The 11,937-nt window shown below is 38.4% G+C and overlaps 1 protein-coding gene across 1 annotated transcript; it reads left to right on the forward strand.

The window, feature by feature from the left end:
• Positions 1-9,811: 9,811 nt before the first annotated feature.
• On the forward strand, positions 9,812-10,848 carry LOC118625836 (phosphoglycerate mutase 1). The gene has a single exon (XM_036255027.1). It carries the CDS (start codon positions 9,812-9,814, stop codon positions 10,574-10,576), a length of 765 nt encoding a protein of 254 aa, XP_036110920.1. The 3' UTR covers positions 10,577-10,848.
• The last annotated feature ends 1,089 nt before the right edge of the window (positions 10,849-11,937 follow it).

Here is an 11,937-nt window from a genome sequence, read left to right on the forward strand (position 1 = left end):
GGTGTCCCCACAGAGTTCCAGTCCAGTCCACCCTCCCTCTGCCAGAGCCCAAGGTGAGTGACTGTGGCTATTTTAGTGTCTGTCCCAGCTCTGCACTGTGGAGCAGCTTGGGAGTTTAACCCGAGGGCGCTGCTCACAGCTAAGGCTGCTGCTGTCTGTGGGCTCTCAGACCCCCTCTCACACCTCTGCAGTCCTACCAGGATTGAGTCAGTGTCCCTGGTTATAAGGTTTTCGCAAGCTGCTTTTCTGTTGCTTTCTCCCTGATGATTTGTCTTTATTTCAGTTGTAATTCCCGTTTGGTCCTGGGAGGTGGTCTGTGTAGCTTCCATTCATTCTGCTGCCATTTTGGAATCAGATGGCTGCTTCTTGTGCTAGGCTTGGAGGTGCCCAGGCAGGGCCAATTGTGAACCAGACCTGGCTGCTTCTAGTGCCAGGCCTTGTGCCACATAGCAAGAGGTATAGGGCTTGCTGAGAGCAGATGCTGCTTGTTTGAGAGAATTTAGGAAAATCTGAAGCAGGAGCCAAGACAGGCCAATCCTATGGTAAAGCCACTGAAAACAGCTTGAGTGGGCCTCAAAGTTGGGTGGGGCAGGGCCTCAGGAAATCACCAGGGTGGGACAAGCAGTGTGAGCCAGGTTGCTGGAGTTCCAGGTAGGCAGTCATCTGATAGCCCCCTGGGGGAAGGGCTCACCAAAGGACCAACGGCCTTTACCAGCACATCTGTCAGGGAGAAAGCTGCCTCTCTACCTCTTGCTGGATGCCAAAGAACTCAGTTCTTCTCCATATGGCTCCAGTGCCTTTCAATCTGGCTCCCCCATGGGGGACCTGGAGGGTGCAAGTCTGAGTAAATCTGAGCACAGGCTCTTTTAGAGGAACCGCCTGGGACTCCAGAATCCTCAGCTTCTCTCAGCCTCAATTCCTGCTGGTTTTTATAGCCAGAAGTTATGGGGACTTCTCTCCCTGGCACTGTAACCCTGAGCTGGGGGACCTTGTGTGGGTTGGGGACCCCTTGCTCTTTACAGAGGACCTTTCCAGCTGAGGTGTCCTCCTGATTTTTATCCACCACACGTGGGTGTGGGTCCAGCCTTTCCATGCCTCCGCCCCTTCTACCAGTCTCGATATGGCTGTTTGTTTAATTTCAGAGTCATAGGACTTTCCATTCAGCTCGATTTCAGGTGGTTCTGAATGAACCAAGTCAGTATGCTCAGATGGCCAAGAGACATATAAAAAAATGCTCAGTGTCACTAATCATCAGAGAGATGCAAATTAAAAATGACTATGAGGCATCACCTCACACCTGTCAGAATGGCTGCCATCAACAAATCATCCAACAACAAGTGCTGGCGAGGATGTGGAGAAAAGGGGACTCTAGTACACTGCTGGTGGGAATGCAGACTGGTGCAGCCACTATGAAAAAAAATATGGTGTTTCCTCAAAAAATTAAAAATTGAACTGCCATTTGACCCAGTGATCCCACTTCTAGGAATATATCCTAAGAAGCCTGAACCACCAATTAGAAAGAATATATGTACCTCTACGTTCATAGCACACTATTTACAATTGCTAAGATCAGGAACAGCACAAGTGTCCATCAATAGATGAGTCAATAAAAAAGCTGTAGTACATATACACAATGGAATACTATGCAGCTGTAAGAAAGAAAGATCTCTTATCCTTTGAGACGACATGGAAGGATCGGGAAAGTATTATGCTAAGTGAAATAAGACTGTCAGAGAAAGACAAGTATCACATGATCTCACTTATTTGTGGAATATAATGAACAAAATAAGGTGATGAACAAAATAGGCCCAGAGACATAGAAGTAGGTTTCAGACTGACAAACTTTGGGGTGAGTGGGAGGAAAAGATAAACCAAAGAACTTATGCATACAAGCATAACCAGTGTACATAAACAACAATGCTGGAGGGTGGGTAGGAATGGGACGGGGGTGTCAATGAGGTAAAAGGAGAAACATTTGTAACAAAAATAAATTAATTAAATTTTAAAAAATAGAAAATTAGGAATAGAATTTTCTAAATTTGACAACAAGTAGTTATAAAATAAAACATCAAATTTTATTCATGAAACAATGGAACCTTACTCTTGACATTAATAAAATGGCAAGGATAGCCACAGCAACTATTTCTATTCAATAGTATACTGGATGTCCTAGGCAAAGCAGAAAGGCAGAAAGAAAAGAAATAGAGATGAGAAGGGAGATATAGAAAGTAGAATATTTTGCAGGTGATATAATAACATAAAAAAACATAGTAATATATGGATAAATTACTAGAATTGATTTTTAAAATTCAGCAATTTGCTAACATCAATATTAATACACTGTATTTCTATAAACCATCAACAAATGGTTCAAAAATAAAAAACTTAAAAGATGATATTTATAATATCATAAATATGAAGTACCTAGAACTAAATTAAGAATAGTTATAAAATCTTTAAGATAAAGTTATAAAATGTTATATAAAGACATTTTTAAGAACACCACACTATTTGAGAGATATCATGTTCATCGACGGAAGATTCAATATTGTAAAGATGCCACTTTTCCCCAAATGACCCTATAGGTTTTATGTAATTCCAATCAGTATCCTTGGGTATCTCTTTTTGGTCGAATTTAAACAAACTAATCCTAAAATTTAAATGGAAGAGCAAAGGTTGGCAATAACCAATATCCTTTTGAAGAAGATGAATAAAGTTAAGCAACTTGGCCTACCAGTAATAAAATTAATTTATGGTATTTAAAAATGGCGTAGTATTTGCACAGTGACAGGCAAGAAGACTGGGGCAGAAATGAGAGTCCAAATACGGATATTTAATGCTTGACTGGGATTATTAAATCTTGCAAATGAGCAAGGAAATATTGGCTTTGCAATAAATGGTGCCAAGACAATTGGATAACCATGGGGAGTGGGTGGAGAATAGTACCCCCCACGTCACACCATACTCACAAAAATGATGGATTACTGAACTAATAGAAAAATAATACAATCAAACTCTTAGAAGACAATATTGGATAATATCTTTATAGCATTGTGGGGAAAGATTTAAGACCAGAAGTATAAAAAATAATGAACCAACTACATTCAAGTTTAGAACTTTTGTTCATCAAAAGACACCATTAAGAGAATGAAAAGAAAAACCATAAACTGGGAGAAGATAATTGCAACACATATAACCAACAAAGAATTAGTTCAAAATGTACAAAGAACTTCTGTGACTCAATCAGAAAAACACAAATGTTCAAACAGAAAGATGGTTAACAGAAATAACCAGAAATTTCGCTAAGATGACGCAGAAATGGCTCATAAACATATGAAGAGATGTTCCAACTGCTTTGGTAATTGCAGACATTCAGAATGAAACCAGAGCATGAAACCACTTCACATACCAGATTGGAAAATGCAAATCACTAATCTAATTCATTTCCTCCCCAGATCCACTCCTTGTCATTCTACCACTTTGATTTTCATTAGAAATTCAACCTTGTCTTCAATTCCCTTTCTCATAAATAAGAGGGAAGAAACTCACTTCACATAATGAATGTGCAATTTTTCCTGTTTTTACTCTGTTTTTGATTGCTTCGTGGAGGAAAAAACATTCCCATGCACCATGATGATTTTTTTTTCTTTCTATGTTTAATCTACCTGTTATATATTCATTTCTAGGCTGATAGTATTTCCTATTTAAGCACATCATAGCTTAAATATAAAAATAAGTATATTATAAAGTTGCTTAATTGTGATTCTTTTATTATGCTGGGCAACAAACTAATTGACTTCTTAAGCAGAAATTACGTGCCAAGATTTTGCCTGAACTATGTTCCCCTCATAAATCTGAAGCCATATTTTTTTCCTTGGGAGGGGACTGCTTTTTCAAACACACAAAGATTTCTGGAGGGACAGCTTTAGGTTACTGGCATCTCAATGTGAATTCCTTTATCAGAGATTCTCCTCTAAAACAGAAACAAAGTGCAGCATAATGTCTAAAATGGACACCAGAGGCGCAGTGGATTGAGTGTCGTCCCATGGACTGAGAGATCCCAGTTCGATTCCCATCAGGGCACGTGCCCAGGTTGTGGGCTCGATCCCCAGTGTGGGGGTGTGTACAGGAGATGGCCAAACGACGTTTCTCCCTCACATTGATGTTTCTATCTCTCCCTCCCTTCCTCTCTCTCTAAAAATCTCGATAAAAATATATTTAAAAAAATAAAATAGAGCGGACACTAGAGAAAGGACATGTAGGTGATAAAAGGAGAGCAAGGGAGCCAGAAAGGAAGTGTGGAGACCACTGCAGAGCGCGAGCTTCACAATCTGCTGAGCCCCATTGGCAAATCCTCCTTTTGGTTCTACTTAGTCTCCTCTAACAGGCTCCCTGAAAATATTCCAGATGAAACCAGTTACGTTTAAGTGGCAACTTTACTTGTGAATATAGAAGTGGGTTGCAAGGATACATGGAGAAATCTCCAAGCACTATTATTTTACAAAAATTTTTTATAACATTTTATGTTTAATCACGTAGCATACCAGTGTTCTCAATGAAAACAATTCTTGGCCTTTATTAGCCAAAAATTATCTAAATTTTCTTCTATGAAGAAATCTCCTGATATAAAGCAGTGAACAATTTTAGACACTAGATAATGACTGTAGTCGTATGCACACATGAAGATATACCAAGACCTTAAAAATAACCTTGGTTCAAGTCTCTCAAAAGAGAAAGAGATTATTTCTGATAGGTCAGGAAATCCTGATTATAGACTCCAAGTCCCTGCACAGCCTAGTCTTCTGTTCTGACTCCTAAAGCAAGTTACTTTCTTCATATATACTTATGTTTTTCATGTGCGAGGTGACATTATTTCCATTTTACAATATTGTTTTTAAAATATCAAACCTACGTCACACAGCTGGATGTGAAAAATCAGATCAGAATCTTATAAAAAGTACTCCTGAAATACTGTATTTATTTCATAATATACTCCAATGAGTCAAAGTTAGGCCATGCGTCATTTTCTTTTTTTTTTTTTTTATCCTCACCCGAGGACATTTTTCCATTTTTTGTTCAGGTAGAGTGGGAGGGAGAGAGAGGAACAGAGAAAGAGAGAAACATCGATGTGAAAGGAACACATCGAGTGGCTGCCACCCGCACAACCGACCAGGGCCGGGGACAAACTGCAACCGAGGTACGTGCCCTTAGCGGGAACCGAACCCGGGTCTCTGAGGACCGCAGGCCGACGCTCTAACCGCTGAACCAAACCGGCCAGGGCACCATGCGTCATTTTCAATGAAGCATTCAAATTCATTTTTACCTTGCATTCAAGACAAAAAATATAAGGCTTACAATCTGACCTATTCATAGCAAGTCTTAATATTGAACATATATGTTTCAGTATTTTATGTTAATTTTATAGCTATATTGGAACAAAGTTAGAATGCATTAAGGAGAGGCTGTCTCTCAGTGCTCATACCTATGTCAAGCTGGTTGTAACCCTAGTTATTAAAGGGACATTATATATTTCCCAATTCTGGGAATATCTTATTTTCTGGATTAGATTTGTATGATATATTCAGCTAAGCTAACCATAGATAAGCAGCAAAAATTACTAAAACATTTCCTATCGTTAAAGTATATAGGCAACAAAGTAAGTTAAATTAAGCCTCTTTTTTCTTTTTACTGAAATTACATGTACAACACGCCCTCAAATAACATTGTTTTGTTCAACATTATTTCATTATACCATTAATGAGATGTGATACGAAATTAACTCTTGTTTATATTAATTAGCCAATGGCAAAATTGGTTTCATAAACGTGTTTTACTTAAAGTCAGTCCCTATTGATGACATTAAGTAAGGATTTAATGTATTCTCTTTCCTTAACTGCAATCTCAAGTAAGTACAGATTCCCTTCATTTTATTTTTCCAGATTTTTCATTATTTAGACTAACTTTCAAGACATACTACATTTACCATTATCACTTGCATAAAAGTTATTAATCTGACTATGGTATGTTAGTATGAAAAGGGGCCACATTTTATCATCTAAAATTTTTGGTAACAGCTTTATTAAGGTATACTCACATACAATTTACTATTTAAAGTGTACAAGTTGCCCTGGCCAATTTGGCTCATGGATGGAAATGTCGCTAGTTTGATTCCCAGTCAAGGGCACATACCTCTGTTGCAGATTTGATCCCCAGCTCTGATTGGGGTCGTGTGGGAGGCAATCAATCGATATGTCTCCCTCAGATCAATGTTTCTCTCTCTCTCTCTCCTCCTCCCACCCTTCCACTCTGAAAAAAGGGAAAAAAAAATCAATGGAAAAATATCCTCGGGTGAGGATTAACAAAAAAAATAAAATAAAGTGTACAAGTCAATAGTTTTTAGTATATCACAAATATATGCAACCATCATTACAATCTATTTTAGAAACTTTTCGTTGCTCTATAAAGAAATCTTGTCCCTATCACCCTTCAATCTTCCCACCCACTACCCCAACCCTAGGCAATCACTAATCTACTTTCAGTTTCTATAGATTTGACTATTCTGGACATTCCATATAAATGAAATTATATAATATGTTTTCTTTTGTGACTTCCTTCTTTCACTTAGCATAATGTTTTCAAGGTTTATCTGTGTTGTAAAATGTATTTGTATTCATTTTTATGGTCAAAGAATATTTTGTTGTATGGATACACCACATTTTGTTTATCCATTCATTATTTGATGGACATTTGGGTTGTTTCCATCTTTTGGCTATTCAAATAATACTGCTATAAATAGTAATATACAAGTTTTTGTGTGAGTATATGTTTTCATTTTTGTTGGGTATACACCTAGAAGTAGAATTGCTCCATGTTTAACCTTTAAAAAAATGTTTGTATTGATTTTAGAGAGAGAGAAAGGGAGAGAGAGAAGCATTGATCAGTTGCCTCCCGTCCACACCTCCCAAGGGTTGAACCCACAACCTGGTCATGTGCCCTGACCAGGAGTCAAATCAGCATCCTCTTGGTGCATGGGATGATACCTAACCAACTGAGCCACCTGGGCCAGGTGCTCCATGTTTAACTTTTGAGGAATTGTCAGACTGTTTTCCAAAATAACTGTACCATTATACATTGTTATCAGTAGTGTATGAGGGTTCTGATTTCTTCATATCTTTTCCAACACTTTTCATTATGTCTTTTTTAATATAGCCATCCTAGTGGGTGTGAAGTGGTATCTCTTTGTGGTTTTGATTTGCATTTCTCTGATGACTAATGATGTTGAACATCTTTTTATGTGCATATTGGCCATTTGTGTATCTTCTTTAGAGACATATTTATTCAGATCCTATGCCCATTTTTAATTGGGTTATTTGACTTTTTATTATTGAATGGAAGAAGTACTTTATATATTCTAGATAAAAGTTGTTGTGCAATACATGAACTACTTTTATTTTCTCCCATTCTATGAGTTGTTTTTTTCACTTTCTTGATAATGTGGTTTGACACACAAATATTCTTAATTTTTATGAATTTAAATTTATCTATTTTGTTATTGTTGCTGCTAGTGCTTTTGGTGTTATATCTAAGACAACATTGCTGAATCCAAGGTCATGAAGATTAACTCCTGTATTTTTTTCTAAGTTTTTATTATTTTAACTATTCCATTTAGGTCTTTGATCCATTTTGAGTTTATTTATTTATCGGGCAAACCCCTGTGTAAATCTATAATCAACTTAGGCTTTAGTTTTATGAAGCAAATACCTAGGGCAAAGACTATCCATCTCTAGCAGCCAATTTTAACACAGAGGATGCCAAACATATAGATAGACATTTCAAAATACTCAATTTCATAGTGATCATGAAAACTAACATTTTACCTCCAGGGTGTTCATTCTAGAGCAAAACTGAAGTTCTTGATTGGCCCTAAATCAATTTGCATTTCTAAGTAACTGGGAGTCTCCAGGAAAATGTGTTAGATTGAAAATGAGGTGATGGTTAGCAGTCTTAAAATTTATATATTTATCTTTAATTAGTTGTGTCTAAAATGCCTAACTAGCAGATTAACTTCTACATGTAGTAATTAGAAACTAAGTAATTTGGAACAATTCTCCCACTGAGGATAACTTGAAATGCTAGGAAAATGCTAAAACCAAACAAAGCAAAATAAATAAAAAATAACTAAAAATAAATTTACTTGAAAACATTAAACATCAAATAAAGATTTTCAGGACAATATCTAAAAAAAAACCTAAAAATCCAAAAACTAAGTTTGTTATTTATAGTGACTTCTCTCTGGAAACATTTATCAATTAAAGAAGAAAAACCAAGAGTCTGATAGACTCTGATCAATACTTTTTTTTTTAGAGGGAGAAAGAGAGAAACATTGATGTGAGAGAGACATATCAATTGGTTGCCTCCATGACCCTGACCAGGGCCAGGGCCCAAACCACAACTGAGATATATGCCCTTGACCAGAATTGAACCTGTGACTCCCTGGTCTACGGGCTGACACTCTAACTGCTGAGCCAAATCAGCCAGAGCTGATCATTACTTTTAATAGCCTCATGGGGGTAGGATGATAAAAGCTGGAGTCCAAGATCAGTAAGGATTTGCAAGAGAGAAGTAACCATAGTAAACCACTCCTCATGTTTGGGTTGGAATCTCAAAGGGCTGAACCCTAGGAAAACTGATATACAGAATATAGATCAGTCCTCACAGGGACTAAGTTTCATGTTATCTTAATCCCTAGAATTTGATTATTATTATTCAGGATTCTTATCCTTTGAGATGACATGGAGGGACCTGGAAAGTATTATCCTAAGCGAAACAAGCCAAACAGAGAAAGACAAGTATCATATGATCTCAATTATTTGTGGAATATAATGAACATAACAGTCTGAGGAATGAGGTAGTCCCAGAGATGTGGAAGTGGGGTACAGACTGACAATCCCCAGATGAGGGGGTGGTGGGAGAGAGATAAACCACAGAACTAATATGCATGTATGCATGAACAATGGACATGGGCAATAAAGCTGGGGACAGGGCAGGGAGAGAGGGGAGGGGGGAATCAGTGGGGGAAAAGGAGAAACATCTGTTACAAAAATAAATAAATTAATTAAAAAATATATTATTCAGGATTGCTAGTATCCCAGAACGTGGCAGAAAAAAAAATAAATTTATTATGCAGTATGATAATATTACTGTAGGTATCCAATTATTTCTATAAGCATTTTCAAATACAATGTCTAACACACAATAAAAAATAACAAGGTACCCCAAAATATATGACAACATAATTGAGAACCAGCAGAAACAATAGACAACAGAAGCAGGTCCTCAGAGTCCATGATAGTTATCAGAAATAAACTTTAAAATAAGTATGTTTACCATGTTCAAGAAGTTAAAAGATAGGATTACACATTTGGGGAGAAATAGAGAATGAAACACTTGAAAATGTTATCAAATAGAACCCAAGAAATAAAAATTTAATAGCTGGAATTAAAACTCAGCTTAGACCCATTAGAACAAAAGATATATTGAAAATGAAGCACAAAGAGTAAAAGAATGAAAATTATAGGTGAAAGTGTAAGAGACATAAAGGATAAACTGTGAAAAGAAAACACAGATATAACTGGATCCAAGAAGAAGAGAGAGAGACTAAGAGGAGACATATCTAAAGAGATAATAACTGAGAATTGTCCCAAAACTTATAAAAGATTAAGTTTAAAATTCAAGAATTTCTATGAACTCTAAACAGGATTAACCAGAAGAAATCCACACCTAGGTTCACAGAAAAAAAATGTGAAAAGGGATGGCCGCCTACAAGCTGGTGCTAATCCGGCATGGCGAGAGCGCGTGGAACCTGGAGAACCGCTTCAGCGGCTGGTACGACGCCGACCTGAGCCCAGCGGGGCACGAGGAGGCGAAGCGCGGCGGGCAGGCGTTGCGAGATGCTGGCTATGAGTTTGACATCTGCTTCACCTCAGTGCAGAAGAGAGCAATTCGGACCCTCTGGACAGTGCTAGATGCCATTGACCAAATGTGGCTGCCTGTAGTGAGGACTTGGCGTCTCAATGAGCGTCATTATGGGGGTCTGACTGGCCTTAATAAAGCAGAAACTGCTGCCAAGCATGGCGAGGCCCAGGTCAAGATCTGGAGGCGCTCCTATGATATCCCACCACCACCGATGGAGCCCGACCATCCCTTCTACAGCAACATCAGTAAGGATCGCAGGTATGCAGACCTCACTGAAGATCAGCTACCCTCCTGTGAGAGTCTGAAGGACACTATTGCCAGAGCTCTGCCCTTTTGGAATGAAGAAATAGTCCCCCAGATCAAGGAGGGGAAACGGGTATTGATCGCAGCCCATGGCAACAGTCTTCGGGGCATTGTCAAACATCTGGAGGGTCTTTCTGAAGAGGCTATCATGGAGCTGAACTTGCCAACTGGTATTCCCATTGTCTATGAATTGGACAAGAACTTGAAGCCCATCAAGCCCATGCAGTTCCTGGGGGATGAAGAGACCGTGCGTAAAGCCATGGAGGCCGTGGCTGCTCAGGGCAAGGCCAAGAAGTGAAGGCGAGCAGGCAGACTACTTTCCCAAGGACACCCTCCCTGCCCGTCCCATTTCTCTGCATCTCTCCTCTGCACACGTCACACTGACCACATCTGTAGGCATTTTAGGTTGTAGCTGCAGATGGGGACTAGTGGCTTCCAATTTTGTTTTAGCCATTTTGTCTCTTGTACCCACTTCCTTCATGCAATCTAGTCAGGACCCTGTGGTAAGGGTCCTTAGTCTAAGGCTGCGGGAAGAGAGTCCAGAGGTAGTAACTCCAGTTTTTTTTTTTTCGCTAGTGCTTTGTTTATTACTAAGGACCTGCTGGAGTAGGGGGATAGGGAGGAGCCATGCTAAGGCGTGACCAATGAAGAGAGGCAAGAGAGCCTATTTGTGTTCCCAGGAGCAGTCCTGTACTATTCTGTAGTCAGGTGACTGGGGGGCTCTAGTCATTCCAGTGAGATGAATGTGTGGTGATTCAAACCAACATTTCCTCCCTGACCCCAGAAAAGCTGGCTCCAAAAGATTGGGATCAGTCCTGAATGTTTACGTGTTGCATTTACTTTTACAATAAAAGAAAAAAGTGTATCTATATAAAATAATACAAAACCAAAACCCTTCTGGGGTTTCTAGTGGCGGTTGAACTATTCCCACATGTGGTCATCACAAATAAGCCATTCCTCACACCAAGGTGGGATAAGCTCCTTTACTTGTAAGGTATAGGAGTTATCTTGCTGTGTGTTTTAGAATCCCTCCCCTGCCTTACTGTTTTATGGCAGTGAAATGTCTCTTGATCATGTCCAGGTGTGTCTTTCACTGTGTCTGAGTTCTGAGTCCGGTTCCAGTTGCTTGGCCCTGCCACTTGGGCCCAGTACGCATTTTGAGCATAACTACTAAATCTTTTTTCCAGATCAGTATAATAAAGGAGTGATGTGCAAAAAAAAAAAAAAAAAAAAAAAAAAAAATGTGAAAAGGAAAGATGAAGAGAAAAAAATAAAAAATCTACCAAAGACATGAAGGAAGCAGCCAGAGGAAAAGAAGATAGATCGTTGTCAAAGGAGCAGTAAATAGACTAAAAGCTAACAACTAACTTCTCAACAGAAACAATAGAAGCCAGAAGACAATGGTAGGATAACTTTAAGTACTGAAAGAAAATTACAACCAAATCAGAAATTCATGTACAGTGAAAATATTCTTCAATAAAGAAGGAGAAATGAAGACATTTTTATGCATATCTACACTAAAGGATATTATATGGTATTCTTTGGTAGAAAAAAAATGATCCCAATTGGAGACGTAGATAACAGTGAAAGCAATGAAGTTTAAACATTTGGGTAAATCTAAATAAGTATTTACTGCATAAACTGTAATAATGACTTTAG

This window comes from Molossus molossus, unplaced genomic scaffold (assembly GCF_014108415.1).
Source record: "Molossus molossus isolate mMolMol1 unplaced genomic scaffold, mMolMol1.p scaffold_m16_p_11, whole genome shotgun sequence".
Classification (NCBI taxonomy): Eukaryota; Metazoa; Chordata; class Mammalia; order Chiroptera; family Molossidae; genus Molossus; species Molossus molossus.